The sequence below is a fragment of the Macaca fascicularis genome, chromosome 16 (genome assembly GCF_037993035.2).
Source record: "Macaca fascicularis isolate 582-1 chromosome 16, T2T-MFA8v1.1".
In the NCBI taxonomy this organism is placed as follows: Eukaryota; Metazoa; Chordata; class Mammalia; order Primates; family Cercopithecidae; genus Macaca; species Macaca fascicularis.
In genome coordinates this window covers 68,725,702-68,749,347 of record NC_088390.1, presented here as the reverse complement: position 1 = coordinate 68,749,347, position 23,646 = coordinate 68,725,702, and the positions used below count along the sequence as shown (strand labels likewise).

General features: G+C 36.7%; 1 protein-coding gene across 1 annotated transcript; it reads right to left on the bottom strand.

Annotated features, from left to right (window-relative positions):
- Positions 1-52: 52 nt before the first annotated feature.
- On the bottom strand, positions 53-21,682 carry LOC135967818 (uncharacterized). The gene is made up of 15 exons (XM_065532204.1): positions 21,488-21,682; positions 20,525-20,578; positions 19,882-19,986; positions 17,146-17,199; positions 16,103-16,207; positions 14,857-14,910; positions 14,193-14,297; positions 12,405-12,458; positions 5,127-5,231; positions 4,490-4,543; positions 2,852-2,956; positions 1,622-1,675; positions 1,040-1,144; positions 454-507; positions 53-84 (listed from the first exon to the last, which is right to left on the bottom strand). The coding sequence occupies exons 3-15, from the start codon at positions 19,931-19,933 to the stop codon at positions 53-55; spliced, it is 933 nt and encodes a 310-aa protein (XP_065388276.1). The 5' UTR covers positions 19,934-19,986; positions 20,525-20,578; positions 21,488-21,682.
- Between the last annotated feature and the right edge of the window lie 1,964 nt (positions 21,683-23,646).

Sequence of the window (23,646 nt, the reverse complement as noted above, 5' to 3'; positions counted from 1 at the left end):
TAAGAAAAATTTGTATTTATGCTAAAGACAGAAAAATGCTTACTTATTTTAGTCAATCAACACAGACAGGAAGCATCATAAAACCTTTGAAGTGAACAAAAGAATCAGTTGTGGAGCAGGAACAGAAAAGTTTTCCCCATCAGTGTTCGAGAAAACACTGCTACAGCAATTTGTAGGAGGAAAAAGAGCAAGCAAGACTGATGAATTACAGCAAAGAGACAACAATCCAAAGATTTCTTACCAGTAAGATTTGAAATTTGCTACAGTGACAAAATAGTGAAAGCTATTACCCCAAATGTGATTGTGTACGAGTAACAATGCCAGTTCATAATTTGAAGAATATATTAACATAATTAGTAATCTAATCAGTGGGAAATAAGATAGGTTTTAAGAAAGTAAACACAAAAGCTTGAAGAACTCAGTTTTATCTTTTCTAGCATGATTTTTACTCACCTCTGTAAGTCTTCACTCCATCCATCAGCCTATCTTTATATACCCTTTTATTATCTGTAAAATAAGTCTCAATTTAATTCACAAGGAAGTGGAAATTCAGAAAGACATTAATGCTTATTAGTAAATTTTAATAAATTTATCTTAATAATAATCCAAAGAAGGAAGTAAAGAAATTAATAAGTTTCTCAAGGTTAACTATATTCTGGTATTTGGTGTACTATTAGTGGAACTCTAACATGTTGAAATAGATTTTTTCTTTTCTTTTTTTTAGAGGTGCATCTTTTTTCCTTTCCACAATTCTTTTATTATCTTTTCCTATCTTTAGCTTTAGTCTTGTTATAAATGCTGAGTCTCACATTTAAAATTGTTTATCCCATAATAGCAATACCCCAAAGAAGACATTACCTCCCAAATTAAGATATAAATGGTAAAGACAGTACATTTTATATTAGAATTGGCTTTTCCTATGCTTGATTTTCTCTTAATTTTTAATAGGACTTTAAACAGTCATACTTCTAGAATTTTATGTGTACAACTCATAAATTCAAGATTCTCTGAAATTGAATGCAAGGTCTGAAATGCTTACCATCCAATGGCACTATGTCCAGTAGATCCTGGTTTTCTTTATTTGTAAATTCAATACCTACATTTCCTAGATAAAGTTGTATGTCACTGGCATTTATCTTATCACCTTGGAAAAAGATGGGAAACATAAGTGAATATTTTCACATACAATGATTCTAAATTTAGACAATTATAATAAAACAGTAATATCTCAACTTGCAAGAGATGTAATTGCAGAAGAACAAGAACACAATGTGGATTATCTGACTGCAGAGCATCATAAGGAGGAGCTAAAAATAGAATATTTCCTTTAAGCCTGGTCAAAAGAATGCTTTTATTCATGCTCTGAAAACAATGGAAACAAGCCGGATACTTATAATAAAATAGACTTCTTTTAAAAAGAAAAGCTACTCCTAAAAAAGTAGGCAATAAAAAAACTCACCAGTATTCTTAAAAAGAAGCATGTCATCAATACTTTGGTGAAATAAGGCTTGTGTATCATTTATATAATACTGAGGCATTCCATAAATAAATATATTAAAATAGTTTTATGTATAATAAGGGATCTTGATTTTATATCTTTTTGTTAGCATTTCTCACTCACCAGAAAATAAATTGGCTGCACGGATCACAGAATTTAATAAAATCTTTCCATTGTCTGAAATACAAAGCATAAATCAGGTAAAATAATTTTTTTTATTGCTATTAGGAATGAGATCACTTTTTTTGTTAAAATTTTCTAGGTTAACATTGCTTTCAGAGAGAGCATTTGTTAATTTTTGAGTGTTTTTCTTGTATTCAACTACCTCATAGAATTCAAAAGACCATGTTTTAAATGCTAAATTGGATCTTAAATTCTTCTCCTAAACTGTCATTTTGACCTAAAAGATATCTGTCCAATGCCAGATGAATGGTCTCAAGTCAGAAATTGCTTACCCTCTATTTCAACTCCACTCTGACATTCATCTCATATTTGTTAAATAAAAACATGATCACCTCTATTTGTACAATACTTTTTTTTTTTCCTGAACAATTCCAAACCTTTTTTACCTTCTCACTTAGTTTTGTCAGTCTCCGACCTTTTGTAACATTTATTTCAATATCTTCCATTGTTTTCTTCTGAAGTGTTTGTTTTTCTAGTTAAATCTAAATCTACCAGTGTCCTTATTGGTTCTCTGACAACATTGAGATTAATAACCAGAAGTCATATTTTTATCCTTGAGGACTGTAACTCTACAAGTACTTCTTACTATTTATTTTCTTTTTCTTTTTTTAAGAGACAGACTCTTGCTCTGTTACCCAGTCTGGAGTGCAATGGTACAGTCGTAGCTCACTGCAACCTCAAACTTCTGGGCTCAAGCAATCCTCCTGCCTTGGCTTCCCAAGGTGTTGGGATTATAGGTGTGAGCTACTGTGCCTGGCCTTCTTACTTTCTTTATTTTTGAGACGGAGTCTCACTCTATCGCCCATGCTGGACTGCAGTGGCACAATCTGGGCTCACTGTGACCTCTGCCTTCTGGGTTCAAGTGATTCTCCTGCCTCAGTCTCCCAAGTAGCTGGGATTATAGGCCTGGTCCACTATATCCGGCTAATTTTTGTATTTTTAGTAGAGACGGGGTTTCACCATGTTGGCTCAGTTGGTCTTGAACTTCTGACCTCAGGTGATCTGCCTGCCTCGGCCTCCCAAAGTGCTGGGATCACAGGCGTGATCCACTGTGCCCAGCTCTGGCCTCCTTACTTTCTAAGTGAAATTGAATAAGCAAACTCTCAGAGGTTTTACGAGAGGATTTTAAAGATTCTTCAGAAAGAAAGTGATAAATGGTAAATGAAATACCATCAATTTTCAAATGGTTCCGTAGATCTTTCATTTCTTCATTTTCAAGTTTGTAGTTCATGTTTTCCAGAATGGTTTCTAGTTTATTTTCAAAGACCTTCCCTCCTTAAGAAAAAATATGTGAAATAAGAAAAATGTGAAATAATACCTTAACCTTAAAAATTCTACTTAGGTATATGCCCTAAACTCCAGTGAGAGGGAGAAAAGCAAAAACAATGCAGATGTTCAGAAAGAACACAAAACCAAGGTGGCAGGGGATTCGGTATGGATATGAGGAAAAAGAACAGCTCCTTATACTTGTTGCATGATACCCTGCTAACATTTTAAGTAGACATTTGAAACAAAGAGAATGAATAAGGTTTATTATTCATTCTTCAGCTATTACTCATTGTGGAGAAATATGTTAGAAACAACAGCCGTAATAGCAGCCACTGAATTTGAAACCTACCATTATAACAGTAAATTGTCTGTACAAATTTAGTATTTATCTGAGCTTAAGCTATAAGTCATAAAAGGAAAGAAAAACTTTAGTAAACTAACTGTTAAATATAGCACAGTGAATCAACACCTCTCATCTGTGAAATGGTGATAATAAAAGTACCTACCTCATAGTATTTCTGTGAGAATTAAATAAATATATGTAAAGTATTTGGAATAGTGCCTGGTACACCACTCATTAGAAATTAGCTATTGCTATCATTAAGTAATTAGAAGGATTTTCAATTAAAAAAATTTTTTTTCAACTTTTATTTTAGGTTCAGGGGTACATTTGCTGCTTTCTTACATTGGTAAATTGTGTGTTGCTGAGGTTTGTTGTATAAATGATCCCATCATCTAGGTAGTGTGCATAGTACCCAACAGACAGCTTTTCAACCCTTGACCCCTCCTGGCCTACCTCCTCTACCCTTCCTAATAGTCCCCAGTGCCCAGTGTCTATTGTTCTCATCTTTATGTCCAGGTATAGTCAATGGTCAGCTCCCACTTATAAGCGATAATATGCAGTATTTTGTTTTCTGTCCCTGTGTTAATTTGCTTAGAATAATAGCTTCCAGCTACACCCATGTTGCTGCAAAGGGCAGGATTTTGTTCTTTTTTATGGATGCATAGTATTTCATGGTGTATATATACCACATTTTCTTTATCTAGTCTACTACTGATAGGTATCTAGGTTGATTCCATGTCTTTGGTATTGCAAATATGCTGTGATGAACTTACAAGTGTATGTGTCTTTTTGGTAGAATGACTTATTTTCCTTTGGGTATATACCCAGTAGTGGGATTTCTGGGTCAAATGGTAGTTTAACCCCCAATTCTCTGAGAAATCTCCAAACTGCTCTCCACAGTGGCTGAACTAATTACATTTGTTCCCTTTTCTCCACAGCCTCATCAACATCTGTTATTTTTTGTCTTTTTAAGAAAAGCCATTCTGACTGGTGTGAGATGGTATCTTATTGTGGTTTTGACTTACATTTCTTTAATGATTAGTGATGTTGAGCATTTTTTCATATGTTTGCCAGCTACATGTATGTCTTCTTTTGAGAAGTATCTGTTTTTATCCTTTGTAAAGGGACTTTAGAAAAGGAAATATAAAGCTTAAGATTTCAATTTTACTTAACTTCTTATTACACATATTACTCACCTTGGAAAGTCTTTAAACGATCTAGTAACAGATTGCGACACACTTTTCCATCAGCTATAAGACAAGGCATAATTGATGTCATAGAGAAAGTGATACAGCAATTCATAACAAGAATATATAGACTATTATTTCATAAAGACAACAATCTTACATGATTTGCCTTATAGATTTAACCAGTTTCGCATCCACACATCCTTCTCTTCCTTGGCTTTAAGCATAAAGTGAAGGAGTAAAGTTCTAAACTTATCCATCTTACTATGCTGAAACTATCTCTCTGCCTTGACTCTTTTTATCCTGCTATTATTATATGACTTCTCTTTTTTCTCCCTTTTCTTTATGCTTTAGGACTTCCAGACATTCCCAAGGTAATAAACTAAATTAAAAATGTTTAATAAATTAAAAACTCCTTATTCATTTACAAAGTTTTCAAGCTCAGTCCCAATAAGTAAGCTCCATCACCATAATAGTCTTCATGAGAGCAAGGACTTTTGTCTTTAATCTCATTATCTAAGAAGTACTCAGTAAATATGTTGAATATAAATATAGGTGGAATAAATGTTTAATGATTCTCACCTCCCCCAATACCATCACCTAAACTAAGTTCCCCCAAAGGTCAAACTGTATCAGAAATGCTCACAAGTAACTGGCAGAGTTTTTAGCAGCTTCCAGCGTTCCTTAGGTGTGAGTTCTATCCCTATGTTTTTCAAAATATCATCTACTTCATTAGTATTAATCTTGGTTCCTTTGAAAAGATGGAAAAGATGATGAAAAATCTGAGTGAGTGACAAATGATTTTAAACTATGAATGCCATCTAAGTTTAATTGCAGGCTTAAATAGTCAAAATGCTGAGTCAAAATTCTAAGGGGATGTCAGAAATATAACTCAATCTCAAAATTCTAGAGAAGAAAATACCTTTTGAACGTTCTAATAATAACAGGATAAATCAACACTCTGAAATGGGGCTTGTATAAAGGTATATATCTATGACTACTGTATAAATGACTATGTAAATAATTCTTTGAAGATAGGTAGCATCCATATTTGCCTATGTGATAAGATGAATTATTCATAAAAAGAATTATGACAATGTTTTGTTTCACCAATTATATGGTAATCTAGATTTCTATCTGTTTAAACAATGGAAAAATGATGTTCATTATTGAAAAAAATGCAGAAGATATAAGGTATTTTACCAAGACTTTATAATTTGGTGGTTTTGCTCAAAAAGTATATAATCAAAAACTATCCTGGGTTATTGGAGAAAAGATACCATAATATACTAAAAGGACTAACAAGTCAATGTCAGTATGATGGAAATAGAGTATTTAAAGGTATAACAGAAAAAGTATTAGAATATAGCTATTGGGCGGAGCAAGATGGCCGAATAGGAACAGCTCCAGTCTCCAACTCCCAGCGCCAGCGACACAGAAGACAGGTGATTTCTGCATTTTCAACTGAGGTACTGGGTTTATCTCACTAGGGAGTGCCTGACAATCAGTGCTGCTCAGCTGCTGCAGCCCGACCAGTGAGAGCTGAAGCAGGGCGAGGCATCGCCTCACCTGGGAAGCGCAAGGGGGAAGGGAATCCCTTTTCCTAGCCAGGGGAACTGAGACCCACAACACCTGGAAAATCGGGTAACTCCCACCCCAATACTGCGCTCTACCAAGGATCTTAGCAAACGGGCACACCAGGAGACTATATCCCACACCTGGCCGGGAGGGTCCCACGCCCACCGAGCCTCCCTCATTGCTGGCACAGCAGTCTGTGATCTCGCAGCAAGGCAGCAGCGAGGCTGGGGGAGGGGTGCCCGCCATTGCTGAGGCTTAAGTAGATAAACAAAGCTGCTGGGAAGCTCGAACTGGGTGGAGCTCACAGCAGCTCAAGGAGTCCTGCCTGTCTCCCTAGACTCCATCTCTGGGGACAGGGCACAGCTAAACAACAACAACAACAACAACAACAACAACAACAAAAAGCAGCTGAAACCTCTGCAGACGCAAACGACTCTGTCTGACAGCTTTGAAGAGAGCAGTGGATCTCCCAACATGGAGGTTGAGATCTGAGAAGGGACAGACTGCCTGCTCAAGTGGGTCCCTGACCCCTGAGTAGCCTAACTGGGAGACATCCCCCACTAGGGGCAGACCAACACCCCACACCTCACATGGTGGAGTACACCCCTGAGAGGAAGCTTCCAAAGCAAGAATCAGACAGGTACACTCGCTGTTCAGCAATATTCTATCTTCTGCAGCCTCTGCTGCTGATACCCAGGCAAACAGGGTCTGGAGTGGACCTCAAGCAATCTCCACCAGACCTACAGCTGAGGGTCCTGACTGTTAGAAGGAAAACTAACAAACAGGAAGGACACCCACACCAAAACCCCATCAGTACGTCACCATCATCAAAGACCAGAGGCAGATAAAACCACAAAGATGGGGAAAAAGCAGGGCAGAAAAGCTGGATTTCAAAAAATAAGAGCGCATCGCCACCTGCAAAGGAACGCAGCTCATTGCCAGCAACGGATCAAAGATGGACGGAGAATGACTTTGACGAGATGAGAGAAGAAGGCTTCAGTCCATCAAACTTCTCAGAGCTAAAGGAGGAATTACATACCCAGTGCAAAGAAACTAAAAATCTTGAAAAAAGAGTGGAAGAATTGATAACTAGAATAATTAATGCAGAGAAGGCCATAAATGAATGCACAGAGATGAAAACCATGACACGAGAAATACGTGACAAATGCACAAGCTTCAGTAACCGACTTGATCAACTGGAAGAAAGAGTATCAGCGATTAAGGATCAAATGAGTGAAATGAACCGAGAAGAGAAACCTAAAGAAAAAAGAAGAAAAAGAAATGAACAAAGCCTGCAAGAAGTATGAGATTATGTAAAAAGACCAAATCTACGTCTGATTGGGGTGCCTGAAAGTGAGGGGGAAAATGGAACCAAATTGGAAAACAGTCTTCAGGATATCATCCAGGAGAACTTCCCCAACCTAGTAGGGCAGGCCAACATTCAAATTCAGGAAATACAGAGAACGCCACAAAGATACTCCTCGAGAAGAGCAACTCCAAGACACATAATTGTCAGATTCACCAAAGTTGAAATGAAGGAAAAAATCTTAAGGGCAGCCAGAGAGAAAGGTCGGGTTACCCACAAAGGGAAGCCCATCAGACTAACAGCAGATCTCTCGGCAGAAACTCTACAAGCCAGAAGACAGTGGGGGCCAATATTCAACATTCTTAAAGAAAAGAATTTTAAACCCAGAATTTCATATCCAGCCAAACTAAGTTTCATAAGTGAAGGAGAAATAAAATCCTTTACAGATAAGCAAATGCTTAGAGATTTTGTCACCACCAGGCCTGCCTTACAAGAGACCCTGAAGGAAACACTAAACATGGAAAGGAACAACCGATACCAGCCATTGCAAAAACATGCCAAAATGTAAAGACCATCGAGGCTAGGAAGAAACAGCATCAACTAACGAGCAAAATAACCAGTTAATATCATAATGGCAGGATCAAGTTCACACATAACAATATTAACCTTAAATGTAAATGGACTAAACGCTCCAATTAAAAGACACAGACTGGCAAACTGGATAAAGAGTCAAGACCCATCAGTTTGCTGTATTCAGGAGACCCATCTCACATGCAGAGACACACATAGACTCAAAATAAAGGGATGGAGGAAGATCTACCAAGCTAATGGAAAACAAAAAAAAGCAGGGGTTGCAATACTAGTCTCTAATAAAATAGACTTTAAACCATCAAAGATCAAAAGAGACAAAGAAGGCCATTACATAATGGTAAAGGGACCAATTCAACAGGAAGAGCTAACTATCCTAAATATATATGCACCCAATACAGGAGCACCCAGATGCATAAAGCAAGTCCTTAAAGACTTACAAAGAGACTTAGACTCCCATACAATAATAATGGGAGACTTCAACACCCCACTGTCAACATTAGACAGATCAACGAGACAGAAAATTAACAAGGATATCCAGGAATTGAACTCATCTCTGTAGCAAGCAGACCTAATAGACATCTACAGAACTCTCCACCCCAAATCAACAGAATATACATTCTACTCAGCACCACATCACACTTATTCCAAAATTGACCACAGAATTGGAAGTAAAGCACTTCTCAGCAAATGTACAAGAACAGAAATTATAACAAACTGTCTCTCAGACCACAGTGCAATCAAACTAGAACTCAGGACTAAGAAACTCAATCAAAACCGCTCAACTACATGGAAACTGAATAACCTGCTCCTGAATGCCTACTGGGTACATAACCAAATGAAGGCAGAAATAAAGATGTTCTTTGAAACCAATGAGAACAAAGATACAACATACCAGAATCTCTGGGACACATTTAAAGCAGTGTGTAGAGGGAAATTTATAGCACTAAATGCCCACAAGAGAAAGCTGGAAAGATCTAAAATTGACACTCTAACATCACAATTGAAAGAACTAGAGAAGCAAGAACAAACACATTCAAAAGCTAGCAGAAGGCAAGAAATAACTAAGATCAGAGCAGAACTGAAGGAGATAGAGACACAAAAAACCCTTAAAAAAATCAATGAATCCAGGAGTTGGTTTTTTGAAAAGATCAACAAAATTGATAGACCACTAGCAAGAGTAATAAAGAAGAAAAGAGAGAAGAATCAAATAGATGCAATAAAAAATGATAAAGGGGATATCACCACCGACCCCACAGAAATACAAACTACCATCAGAGAATACTATAAACACTTCTACGCAAATAAACTAGAAAATCTAGAAGAAATGGATAATTTCCTGGACACTTACACTCTCCCAAGACTTAACCAGGAAGAAGCGCAATTCCTGAATAGACCAATAGCAGGCTCTGAAATTGAGGCAATAATTAATAGCCTACCAAAGAAAAAAAGTCCAGGACCAGATGGATTCACAGCTGAATTCTACCAGAGGTACAAGGAGGAGCTGGTACCATTCCTTCTGAAACTATTCCAATCAACAGAAAAAGAGGGAATCCTCCCTAACTCATTTTATGAGGCCAACATCATCTTGATACCAAAGCCTGGCAGAGACACAACTAAAAAAGAGAATTTTAGACCAATATCCCTGATGAACATCGATGCAAAAATCCTCAATAAAATACTGGCAAACCGAATCCAGCAGCACATCAAAAAGCTTATCCACCATGATCAAGTGGGCTTCATCCCTGGGATGCAAGGCTGGTTCAACATATGCAAATCAATAAACGTAATCCAGCATATAAACAGAACCAAAGACAAAAACCACATGATTATCTAAATAGATGCAGAAAAGGCCTTTGACAAAATTCAACAGCCCTTCATGCTAAAAACGCTGAATAAATTCGGTATTGATGGAATGTATCTCAAAATAATAAGTGCTATTTATGACAAACCCACAGCCAATATCATACTGAATGGGCAAAAACTGGAAAAATTCCCTTTGAAAACTGGCACAAGACAGGGATGCCCTCTCTCACCACTCCTATTCAACATAGTGTTGGAAGTTCTGGCTAGGGCAATCAGGCAAGAGAAAGAAATCAAGGGTATTCAGTTAGGAAAATAAGAAGTTAAATTGTACCTGTTTGCAGATGACATGATTGTATATTTAGAAAACCCCATCATCTCAGCCCAAAATCTCCTTAAGCTGATAAGCAACTTCAGCAAAGTCTCAGGATACAAAATTAATGTGCAAAAATCACAAGCATTCTTATATACCAGTAACAGAAAAACAGAGAGCCAAATCATGAATGAAGTTCCATTCATAATTGCTTCAAAGAGAATGAAATAACTAGGAATCCAACTTACAAGGGATGTAAAGGACCTCTTCAAGGAGAACTACAAACCACTGCTCAGTGAAATAAAAGAGGACACAAACAAATGGAAGAACATACCATGCTCATGGATAGGAAGAATCAATATCGTGAAAATGGCCATACTGCCCAAGGTAATTTATAGATTCAATGCCATCCCCATCAAGCTACCAATGAGTTTCTTCACAGAATTGGAAAAAACTGCTTTAAAGTTCATAAAAAGAGCCTGCATTGCCAAGACAATCCTAAGTCAAAAGAACAAAGCTGGAGGCATCACACTACCTGACTTCAAACTATACTACAAGGCTACAGTAACCAAAACAGCATGGTACTGGTACCAAAACAGAGATATAGACCAATGGAACAGAACAGAGGCCTCAGAAATAATACCACACATCTACAGCCATCTGATCTTTGACAAACCTGAGAAAAACAAGAAATGGGGAAAGGATTCCCTATTTAATAAATGGTGCTGGGAAAATTGGCTAGCCATAAGTAGAAAGCTGAAACTGGATCCTTTCCTTACTCCTTATATGAAAATTAATTCAAGATAGATCAGAGACTTAAATGTTAGACCTAATACCATAAAAACCCTAGAAGAAAATCTAGGTAATACCATTCAGAACATAGGCATGGGCAAGGACTTCATGTCTAAAACACCAAAGCAACGGCAACAAAAGCCAAAATTGACAAATGGGATCTCATTAAACTAAAGAGCTTCTGCACAGCAAAAGAAACTACCATCAGAGTGAACAGGTAACCTACAGATTGGGAGAAAATTTTTGCAATCTACTCATCTGACAAAGGGCTAATATCCAGAACCTACAAAGAACTCAAACAAATTTACAAGAAAAAAACAAACAACCCCATCGAAAAGTGGGCAAAGGATATGAACAGACACTTCTCAAAAGAAGACATTTATGCAGCCAACAGACACATGAAAAAATGCTCATCATCACTGGCCATCAGAGAAATGCAAATCAAAACCACAATGAGATACCATCTCACACCAGTTAGAATGGCAATCATTAAAAAGTCAGGAAACAACAGGTGCTGGAGAGGATGTAGAGAAATAGGAACACTTTTACACTGTTGGTGGGATTGTAAACTAGTTCAACCATTATGGAAAACAGTATGGCGATTCCTCAAGGATCTAGAACTAGAAGTACCATATGACCCAGCCATCCCATTACTGGGTATACACCCAAAGGATTATAAATCATGCTGCTATAAAGACACATGCACACGTATGTTTATTGCAGCACTATTCACAATAGCAAAGACTTGGAATCAACCCAAATGTCCATCAGTGACTGACTGGATTAAGAAAATGTGGCACATATACACCATGGAATACTATGCAGCCATCAAAAAGGATGAGTTTGTGTCCTTTGTAGGGACATGGATGCAGCTGGAAACCATCATTCTCAGCAAACTATCGCAAGAACAGAAAAACAAACACTGCATGTTCTCACTCATAGGTGGGAACTGAACAATGAGATCACTTGGACTCGGGAAGGGGAACATCATACACCGGAGCCTATTATGGGGAGGGGGGAGGGGGGAAGGATTGCATTGGGAGTTATACCTGATGTAAATGATGAGTTGATGGGTGCTGACGAGTTGATGGGTGCAGCACGCCAACATGGCACAAGTATACATATGTAACAAACCTGCATGTTATCCACATGTACCCTAGAACTTAAAGTATAATTAAAAAAAAAAAAAAAGAATATAGCTATTTACAACAATTTTCCCTTAACTTTTTTTTTTTTTTTTGAGATGGAGTCTAGCTCTGTCATCCAGGCTGGAGTGCAGTGGTGAGATCTTGGCTCACTGTAACCTCTGACCCCCGGGTTCCAGCGATTCTCCCACCTCACTCTCCTAAGTAGCTGGGATTACAGGCACGCACCACCAGTCCCAGCTAATTTTTTATATTTTTAGTAGAGACGGGGTTTCACCACATTGGCCAGGCTGGTCTCGAACTCCTGAGCTCCAGTGATCCATCTGCCTCAGCCTCCCAAAGTGCTGGAATTATAGGCGTGAGCCACTGTGCCCGGCCTACCTATAATTTTTCACTCACCTGTAAATGACTCTACATTTTCCATGACCTTATTCAGTTTAACCTTCTTTTCATCTGTAAGATAAGGTACAAATGAGACCAGCCATAATGACTCAGACCCAGAAAATATGCTATTAACACCTTACATTGTAGAATACAACATTAACATTCAGAAGTTTGGCTGATTTGTTCTATAAATGTATTCATTTTCATGCCCAGATGATCATGGTAGTGAAGAATGAAGTTCCAAATATGATAACTATATAGCACAGAAGAAGAAATTAAAGTATATAAAATTCTATACACAATGGTTCTAGGAAATTTTGAAAGCATTGCTTTGACTTCCTTTCCACTTGGCCTGTCCCACTTTAGAATCCAGGAATAACCCTATGTTTGACCACTTTATTATTACAAGATTTAAAAGAAATATATTCTATAATATTGGTGTATTTATCTACCTAAAGGATCATGGCTACTTCTAAATGCAACTGTTACTCAGCCCTTTCTCCATGCTTCTGACTCCCTGGCCACAAAGATTTCCAATCTTTGCTGACTCTCATTTAATTTGTGTACTTACTAGTTGATAATTCTCATCTCAAGGGCCACATCACACAACCTCCTTAAAGAATCATTCCTATCATAGTCTGTGTGGCTCTGCTTACCTCTCTTATGTGAGACAGTATGATTTGGTAGAAAGGGCAAACCTTTCAAGTTATATAGATCTGAATTGCCATCTTTACTTTTCCATTTAGTGGCCACATGGCCTCAGGCAAATCAATTAACCTTTGTGACTGATTTTCCATTTCCACATCAGATAAATTAGGATGATAATCTACTTTGCAGTTATTTTGAGGACTATTAACATACGTCAAGTACTGATTATTGTTTTTGGTATATAGTAGGCAGTTAATACTTGATAATTATTGTCTGTGGCTATTTCAATAGAGGTGATTAGTTTATATTACCAGGAATATGACAGCATGAGAATAAGAGAAAGAGGATTGGCCAGTTTCCTGTATTAGTTACTTAATTAGTATGCAATTCTGTGTTCTTATTAATTAAATTAATATTATTTTGTGCAAATAGTCTTGCAAAATATCTGTTCAAGTGGGTAAGACTGACCTGATTTATATTAGCAAATATTTCTAGTAAAAAGACATATTAAATAAAGCAAGACTATACATAAAATTCTGAATCTGTGTGCTTTGGATCAGAAAGAAGAGAGATAGTGGTAATACATTTTTATAGTACAGTAAGGATCTTAGATAATTGGCTTTTAATTCAACATATCATTCACAATCTCAGACCCACACAATACACTATAATACTAAGGAAAGCCACTGTGTTGCTTACCAGAGAGAAGGATGCATTTTCTATTTCTTTTTCATAGGATTTTAAAAACTAGACTTTTTATATGATCAAAACAACATGCTGGAAAGGAACAACCGGTACCAGCCACTGTAAAAACGTGCCAAATTGTAAAGACCATCGATGCTATGAAGAAACTGCATCAATTAATGGGCAAAATAACCAGCTAACATCATAATGACAGGATCAAATTCACACGGGCTAAATACCCCAATTAAAAGACACAGACTGGCAAATTGGATAAAGAGTCAAGACCCATCAGTGTGCTGTATTCAGGAGACCCATCTCACGTGCAGAGACACACATAGGCTCAAAATAAAGGGATGCAGGAAGATCTACCAAGCAAAAAGTCTGAGATAATAGATTTTTTTTAGATGAATACATTTTGAAATTTTATTACAGGATCTCAGAGTTTCCTTGAAGATACAATGACATGCTCACCAGTAGTTGGCAGGTGGTTCTGCAGGTATTCAATTTCCTCATCTTCCAGCTCATAACCCATGTTTTCCAGGATAGTACCAATTTTAGAGACATTGCACTTCCCACCTTAGGAAAGAAGGAAGTGATAAAATATAGGAACTGATAGCTAAGAAAAATACTGGTTATATTTAGTCACCAATAAAAATCAAATAGAACAAATCCATTGCCAGTAATAATTTTTTTAAAAAACTGTTCAGGGCTACATAAATAAACCCTTACTGTGGAAGCCAGGAATATAATATGTTTTGCCACTCTTGTTTCAGGGGAAGCTTTCAATACTTTGGAAAAAAGGTGTATTTAGAAGAAAACTATATATTACATAATATATAATTTTATTATATACTAATTATATGTACTACTTTTTTACATTATAAATTACATATTTTTTTTTAAATGAACTTGATGAATTATGTTAGATAAGAATTAGAACTCTGGACAGCAAATAGAATTTAAAACTTTTGCAAAGTATAAATTATCACATTAAATATAGTTGTATCTAAGACCTATAGGCTAATGTGACAATAAAATAGATAATCTAATTGTTATCTAATGATAAGGTCTTTTAATAGTTAAGGTAAAGCTTACAAGTCATAGTTTTACTTGCCTTATTGGGTTTTTTACTTACCAGGAAATGATTTTATATTATCAAGCAATATATTTTTATATACCTTTCCGTCATCTGTAAAATAAGGCACAGTTAAGATCAAAGAAAAAATTACAGAGACAGTCAAAAAAAGAGTAGAAAGAACATATATATATACACATACATATATATATACACACACATACATATATATATATATATATAGAGAGAGAGAGAGAGAGAGAGAGAGAAAGAGATGGAATCTCACTCTGTTGCCCAGGCTAGAGTGCAGTGGCGCAATCTCAGCTCACTCTGCCTCTCAGGTTCAAGCGATTCTTCCACCTCAGCCTCCTAAGTAGCTGGGATTATAGGCATGCGCTACCATGCCCAGCTAATTTTTGTATTTTTAGTAGAGATGGGGTTTTGCCATGTTGGCCAGGCTAGTCTCGAACTCCTGACCTCAGGTGATCGCCCACCTTGGCCTCCCAAAGTGCTGGGATTACAGGTGTGAGCCACCATGCCCAGCCGCAATTTTTAAATGCAGATTTTAAAAAAGTACTTTCTTAATTTGCATTCCTACATTTCCTACAGCCACACCTCTTCATAACTAAGTCCAAAAATAAGATGAGAATAAAATTCTTAATGTGGACAGTCCATTCATTCTTATACACTGAAACAGATGTGCCTTTTCCCCACTCTGCTTTTTCCCTTTTCCTTCTCTCTGCTACTAACTAATTCAGCTTTCTTTTCTCTTTGGCCTTCTTAAGCTTTATTTAATCTCGGGGTAATGATACTCTTAATGGCAGGACTCAGGTTTGAAGATATGACAGCCTCTCAAAACTAAAAATTTAAATGTCAAATGCATAATATACTTACAACCAGAGGTTAATCTTTTTTTTTTTTTTTTGATGACGTCTCACTGCATTTTGCAGGCTGGAGTGCAGTGGCAAGATCTTGGCTCACTGCAACCTCTGCCTCTGTGGTTCAAGTGACTCTCCTGCCTCAGCCTCCTGAGTAACTGGGATTACAGGCACGCACCACCATGCCTGGCTAATTTTTATAATTTTTAGTAGGGACAGGGTTTCACCATGTTGGCCAGGTTGGTCTCAAACTCCTGGCATCAGGTAATCTGCCCGCCTTGGCCTCCCAGAGTGCTGGGATTACCACCATGCCCGGACTCTTTCTGTCTTTTTATAGGAAATCCGAGGGGCCCATTTTTATGATATTCTCACATTTAAGTCCACACTAGCACAGAAATATATATCATAGTACTGCATAAAATACCTACCAGTAATTGGCAACATTTTCATCAGGTTCCAGAGTTCCCTATTTGTGAGCTCTACTCCCATGTCTCCCAGTACTTTTTGTATGTCCTTGGCTTGAATTTTTCCTCCTTGTAAAAGATGGGAATGGAGAGACACGTAAGAATTGCCTACTGACTCAAAGTGATGAAAAGTGTTTATGCTTGTATAGTATTATCTACAGCTTTCAGATGAAGAGCACAGGAAATGGAAATTATTTCTTAAAATCTAAATAAGATCCTTTTTTATAATGCTCTTAATGACTTAGAGAACTTAACCCAGCTCATAGTAAGGGGATGTACAAGATGCTCAGTGATCTAAATATGTATGAACATCACACACCGGGGCCTATTATGGGGAGGGGGGAGGGGGGAGGGATTGCATTGGGAGTTATACCTGATGTAAATGACGGGTTGATGGGTGCTGATGAGTTGATGGGTGCAACACACCAACATGGCACAAGTATACATATATAACAAACCTGCATGTTTTGCACATGTACCTTAGAACTTAGAGTATAATTTAAAAAAAAAAAAGCAAACAAATAAAAAAACCCTAAAAAAAAAATATATGCATAAACTGTTATGTAATCTGAATCATATTACCATCAGGTGAAATCTGTGTTACTTTTGCTTTGCCTGAATTATGAGATAGATTAGTCTCACTGACTACATTATTTGTATACCTGTCAAAGTGTTACCTTAACATTTACTGGGTTACAGTAGGTGCTTAGCAAGCATTTTGAATGAATGAATGAACACATGTGTAGCCTATTTAATCACAGTGAAATGCATCACAAAATCAAGGTTTCAGAGTGTAAGACTTGTTATAGAGGTGCAGCACCACGAAGTTGTAGCGAAAACATAAATAATTCAGTGAAATCTTCACTATTAAACCCAAATTTTAATCATTAAAAAAGTAGAAGTTAATTAGTCAATGATAGAATAAGAAAACACAATTTTAAATATGTGTGTGAAAGTGAAGTATTTGCATTTTGGTTTTATATCTTTTCACAAAATGTCTTGCTCACCTGTGAATTTATTTACTTCTTTTAGTAGTTTATGCAGATCAGTCATCCCAGAAGCTAAAAAACAATCCAAAAATGCAGACAAACATAATTGCGTGCTGATTCAAAAAGACTGTCAGAGCAAAGGAATCATTTTCTTTATGATTTGTTTTAAATTATAGCCTAATAACATACATAGATAAGCATAAAATAGAGAAAATTACAAAAATGTTAACTATTAATTTCATCAATTATTCTCTCCTTCTCTCTTTTAAGATCTCAAACTTCATACACTGTGGAACATCTACTCCCTTGGGCATGGTCTCCTTACACTACGTACTACCAATTCCTAGGAACAAGATGAAAACATTTCCGTTTGGAACCTTAAGCTATTTCCCCATTGAACACTGCCCCATGCCAACATCCCCCTGTTGTACTTATTTTCTAGTAAATATGTTCATTATATACTCAAAGATATGTTCATTACATACTCAAAATAAAAATAAATAAACGTGTTTTGAAATAAAAAGAATGTATCTACTTATTCTGTATCCCATCCAGACATCCTAACCCAGCAACTAGCATAAGACTTTATACATAGCAGTATTAAATACTTTACATTAAATGGTGGATTGGAACATATTACAATGGTACAAGGAGCTCTCAAATCATCGTATTTTTTCAAAGTTGCAGATGCAATATATTTTGGGGTAAGAAGAAAACTAGAAACTATGCACATTATTGGTATTTTGGTATTTTCTTGCCATAAAGGGTTATTTTTATTTTTTATTTTTTTCCAGACAGGGTCTCACTCTGTTACCCAGGCTGGAGAGCAGTGGTGTAATCTTGGCTCACTGCAACCTTCGCCTCCCTGGCTCAAGCAATTCTTGTGCCTTAACCACCCAAGTAACTGGGATTACAGGCATGCACCACAACACCTGGCTAATTTTTATATTTTTAGCAGAAATGGGGTTTTGCCATGTTGGCCAGGCTGGTCTCAATCTCCTGGCCTCAGGTGATCCGCCTGCCTCAACCTCCCAAAGTGGTAGGATTACAGGCATGAGCCACTGCATCTGGTCAAAAGGTTATGTTATTTATTATTATGCAATCCCATTCTTCTTTTGGGGTAGTTTCCAAAACACATTTTCCATTCATTTAGTTAGCAGATTTGCACTTTGGGGGCGCTATATATAGAACAATGTATTACATAAAACTCCTATGGAGCACAGAAAGAAAACAATATGGAAAATAGTGAAGAGATCTTAAGGGCCATGGAGGACACAGCAATAAGGTTTACCTTACATTTAATCAGAGTTACAGAAGAAACAAACCCACGGAATAAAGACAATAATGGAAGAGATGATGGCTAATAATTTTTCAGATCTGATGAAAGATTCCAATTGTCAGACTCAAAAAGCCCAGTGAATCCCAAGGAGGATAAATAAAAACAAATACATTTCCATCTTCCATAGTGAAACTTCAAAACCTAAGACAAACGTCTTAAAGCAGCAGCAGCAGCAGCAGCAGCAGCAGCAGCAGCAACAACAACAACAAAAAGATTACTCTCTCAGGAAAAATAAACATTAGAAAGCAGAAGACAGTGGAATGATATCTAAAATGTGCTAAAAGAAAATAACTGTCTACCTAGACTGCTAGGTCCAGAGAAAATATCTGTCAAAACAAGAGCAAAACAAATATATTTTTAGACCAGAAAGAAAAAAGAAGTATTTGTCACTAGCAAATCCTAAATAAAGGAAATTATTTTAGGCAGAAGAAAAGTGATCCCAAAGGGAAGGCCTGAAGTAAAAGAAAAAATGAAGAGCAAAAAATAGGTAAACATTTGGGTAAATCTGAATAAATGGTGACTTTATAAAACATTACTACTGATACAGGTTTGCTGAATTAAAACAAGACAAGATAGTATGAATGACATAAAGAACACTAATATGGGGAAGGGGAAACATAGAGTTAAAATGTTCTTAGGTCCTTCTATTATCTAGGAGAAAATGAATTTGGGGATGCAGTAACCTGCAAATTTATATTATTTTCTTTATCAAGGTCAGCAATAGAAGTGGAGATCTGAGCGACCGGGTTGATCAAAATTTGGAGGTTTTATACAGCAGGAATGACAGAGAGATTAGTTTGACAATGAAAGAAGTTAGGAAACAGTTTGTATATTGAAAGGAGATGGAGAAATCCAGGAACTAGTATTTTTGATGAAGATGAGGTACATTTCTTGGGAACAAGAGAACTGGAAGGTTAAAAAAGAAGGTAAAATATTGCTGGTTATGATTTCTAAAGTACAGGAGATGAGACCAAGGAAGGAATAATGTGAGCCAGTGCCAAAACACAGGAAGAGGGATCGGGAAGTTGGTACATCACAAAGTTATAGAGAAATGTATAGCTGGATGAAAAGACCTTCCTATGTTATTACACTATGTACACACAAAAATAAAAAATAAAAAAGTTACTAAAATTATGTAATTAATCTGAAATTAATGATCCTTCTCAGTGGTTAATAAGCTGTTTAGCTTCTTTCAACGACAGACTTATTTTAACTCACTCTAAGACATATACCATGTACCCTGAAATTAGTGAAAATACACTAAATTAAAATGTGTTCTTACATTAGGACTGAGTTCTTCCCTGAGTTATAAAAAGTCATATTAGCACCCAAACAGATCTAGCCTCAGGAATTCTCATGCATAAGCCTATAAATAAAATTTCCTCAAAAGGTCTAATACTGTCTATATTGCTCACCATCAACTGGTAGGTTTTGTGACAAATCTTTAAGTTCCTTATCTGGAAGCATGATTTTCACATTTTTCAAAACATTTTCCAGGTTACTAACATCAACTCTTCCACCTAAGGAAAGAATCAAGAATATGAGGGAAATTTAATGACCTTCTGAACAATACAATTTCAATTAATCCCCATGCACTATGGCTATCAGCAAAAATATCAATGACCCAAATGTTCAAGTGCATAAAGGTAGGCAAGATGGGATTAGAATTGTAACCTCTTGCCTGATCTTGAAAACCCTGCAAATTACAGATTGATTCTCTGATGAATTACTATTGTGGAGACAAAGTGAAAACATCTTTCTGGTAGGAAGGGCCTAAAAGCTCAGTTTAGTTCTTTTAGTTCCTGAAATGCCCTGAACAACTGCAATACTTAGCTTCACATTTTCTATGTAGAACCAGATTTAAATCCGCTTTTCAACTAAACTGGGCAAAAGCCAAGCTTGACAGCAAAATGAAAGACTATTTGGAAAATGCAGCTATATTTAAAAACAGCAGAATAAATATAGAATTAATTATTATGAGAGATGGTAAGACCTGTAAGAGAATAACCAGGCAGTAATACAAATTTGAGGCAGGAGGATTCTCTTCATGCTTCTTACCTTTGAATGATTTCACACCATCTAGCAATCTATTTTCAGATATAGTTCCATCATCTGCAGGAAAAGGCAAAATTCACAGCACAGATAAAGTGATACAGAGACTTAGAAAACTTGTAAAAATATATCATTTCATAAAAATATTTCTAAATGATTTGCTTTAGGAATAATTTTGATTTTTGCTGTCCCATGAGTTTGAAACCACAGAATGGAGAAAACTCTCAGAGTGCTGTGACTTAAAGTAATTATTTAATCATTTAATAGTGGCAAACAGCTTTAAAGGAATATGAACATGTCTTTTACTTTTCTTCTATGACTTTTCCTTCTTCTACTTTCCTATTCCTTCCATTTTCACATTTTTTCTTACATTTCTCAGCTCAACTTTTAGTGGTCAGGGTGGAACCAAAAATAATAACAAAAATTTTTATATCCAATGGCAAGATTTCAAGAAAACAGAGTTGCTGACTCTCAAAGAAAGAACTTCTCAAAGGAAGAACAAGGTCATGCTAAAATTTCTTACACTGTCATTTTTATTTATTTATTTTATTATTATTATTTTTTTGAGACAGAGTCTCGCTCTGTCGCCCAGACTGGAGTGCAGTGGCGCATCTCCGTTCACTGCAAGCTCCGCCTCCCAGGTTCACGCCATTCTCCTGCCTCAGCCTTCCGAGTAGCTAGGACTACAGGCGTGTGCTACCATGCCCGGCTAGTTTTTTGTATTTTTAGTACAGACGGTGTTTCACCGTGTTAGCCAGGTTGGTCCCGATCTTCTGACCTCGTGATCTGCCCGCCTCGGCCTCCCAAAGTGCTGGGATTACTGGCGTGAGCCACCGCGCCCTGCCGCCATTTTTATTTTTTAAACTAGAATATCTAATAGGTATCTTTTTTCTTTTTTTTTTGTTAGGTTGTCTTAAGTACATAGGGCTAAACTTCTTCAAAAGGTCCAGTAGTATTTGAAGTGCTCACCATCAATTTGCAGATTTTGTACCAGTTCCAAGTATTCTTTAGGTGTGAATTCTATTCCAAGGCCTTCGAGAATATTTTTTAGATTTTCCACGTTAAGTTTTTCTCCTTCAAAAAATAGAAACGACAAGTATAGTTGACAATATTAAGAATTATCTAAGTATTCAACAATATGAAAGAAAATTGTCTTTGTTTATACATTACCATCCCTAAAAGCTGATAAAAAACAAAGGCATACCAAGACCTACTGAGTGGAGTAACTTAAAACTCATAAATGGACCAGGTGCGTTGGCTCATGCCTGTAATCCCAGCACTTTGGGAGGCTGAGGTGGGTGGATCACCTGAGATCAGGAGTTTGAGACCAGCTTGACCAACATGGAGACATGCTGTCTCTACCAAAAATACAAAATTAGCTGGGCGTGGTAGCACATGCCTGTAATCCCAGCTACTCAGGAGGCTGAGGCAGGAGAATCGCTTGAATCTGGAAGGCGGAGGTTGCGGTGGGCTGAGATCATGCCATTGCACTCCAGCCTGGGCAACAAGAGTGAAACTCCATCTCAAAAAACAAACAAAACAAAACAAACAAAAAAACTCATAAATAAATTCAGTAAAGTTGCAGGATACAAAATCAACATATAAAAATTATTAGGTGGTTGGGTGTGGTGGCTCATACCTGTAATCCTAGCACTTTGGAAGGCTGAGGCAGGAGGATCCCCTGAGCCCAGGAGTTTGAGGTCAGCCTGGGCAACACAGGGAGACCCCATCTCTACACAAAATTAAAAACAAACAAAAAAACTAGCTGGGCATGGTGGTGTGCACCTGTAGTCCCAGCTACTTGCGAGACGGAGGTGGGAGGCTCACTTGAGCCTGGGAGGTAGGATGCAGTGAGCTATGAATGCACCACTATTTTCCATCCTGGGTGACAGAGTGAGACCCTCTCTCAAAAAAGAAAAAATTAGTAGTGTTTCTATACTCCAACTTTGGACTATTTAAAAAAGAAATGAAGAAAATAATCCCATTTACAATAACAATAACATCAAACATTTTAAAAATGGGAATAAATTTAACCAAGGATTTGAAAGATCTGTACACTGGAAGCTATAAAACACTGATGAGAGAAACTGAAGAAGACACAAATACATGCAAAGATATCCTATGTTCATGAATTGGAAGAATCAATATTGTTAAAATGTTCATCCTATTCAAAGTGATCTATATAGTCAATGCAATCCTTATCAAACTTCCAAAGTCATTTTTCAGAGAAATAGAAAAAACAATCCTAAATTCTACATGGAACCACAAAAAACCCCACATAGCCAAAGCAATCTTGAACACAAGAGAACAAGGCTGGAAGCATCACACATCCTGATTTCAAAATACATTACAAAGCTATAGCAATGAATATAGCATGGTACTGGCATAAAAAGACACACTGGACAGTGAAACAGGATAGAAAGTCCAGAAATAAACCCATGTATTTACAGTCAATTGATTTTCAACCAAGGTACCATACAGTCTCTTCAATAAATGGTGCTGGGGAAACTGGATATCTCCGTGCAGAAGAAATAAATTAGATCCTTATCTCACCTACATATAAAAATCAACTCAAAATGGACTAAAGACTTAAACACAAGACCTGAAACTGTATAACTACTAGAAGAAAACACAGGGGAAAGCTCCATGACTTTGGTCTGAGCAATGATTTTTTAGATATGATCCCAAAAGTATAGGCAACAAAAGCAAAAACAGACAAATGGGATTACATCAAATTAAAAAGCTTCTGCACAGCAAACGCTTTCTTTCATGGGAGATTTTTTTTTATTACATATTCAATCTCCTTACTTTTTATTGGTCTCTCAGATTTCTTCATGATTTCATGATTCAGTCTTACTATTTCTTCATGATTCAGTCTTAGTAAGGTATATGTTTCTAGAAATTTATCCATTATTCTAGGTTGTCCAAATCGTTAGCATATAATTGTTCACAGTAGCATCATCCTATTATCCTTTGTATTTCTGGGTATCAGTTGAACTGTCTCCTCTTTTATTCCCGATTTTGTTTATTTGAGCCATCTCTCTTTTTTTCTTAGTCTAGCTAAAGGTTTGTCAATTTTGTTTACCTTTTCAAAAGAACAACTTTTAGTTTGGTTTGTTTCTCTAGTC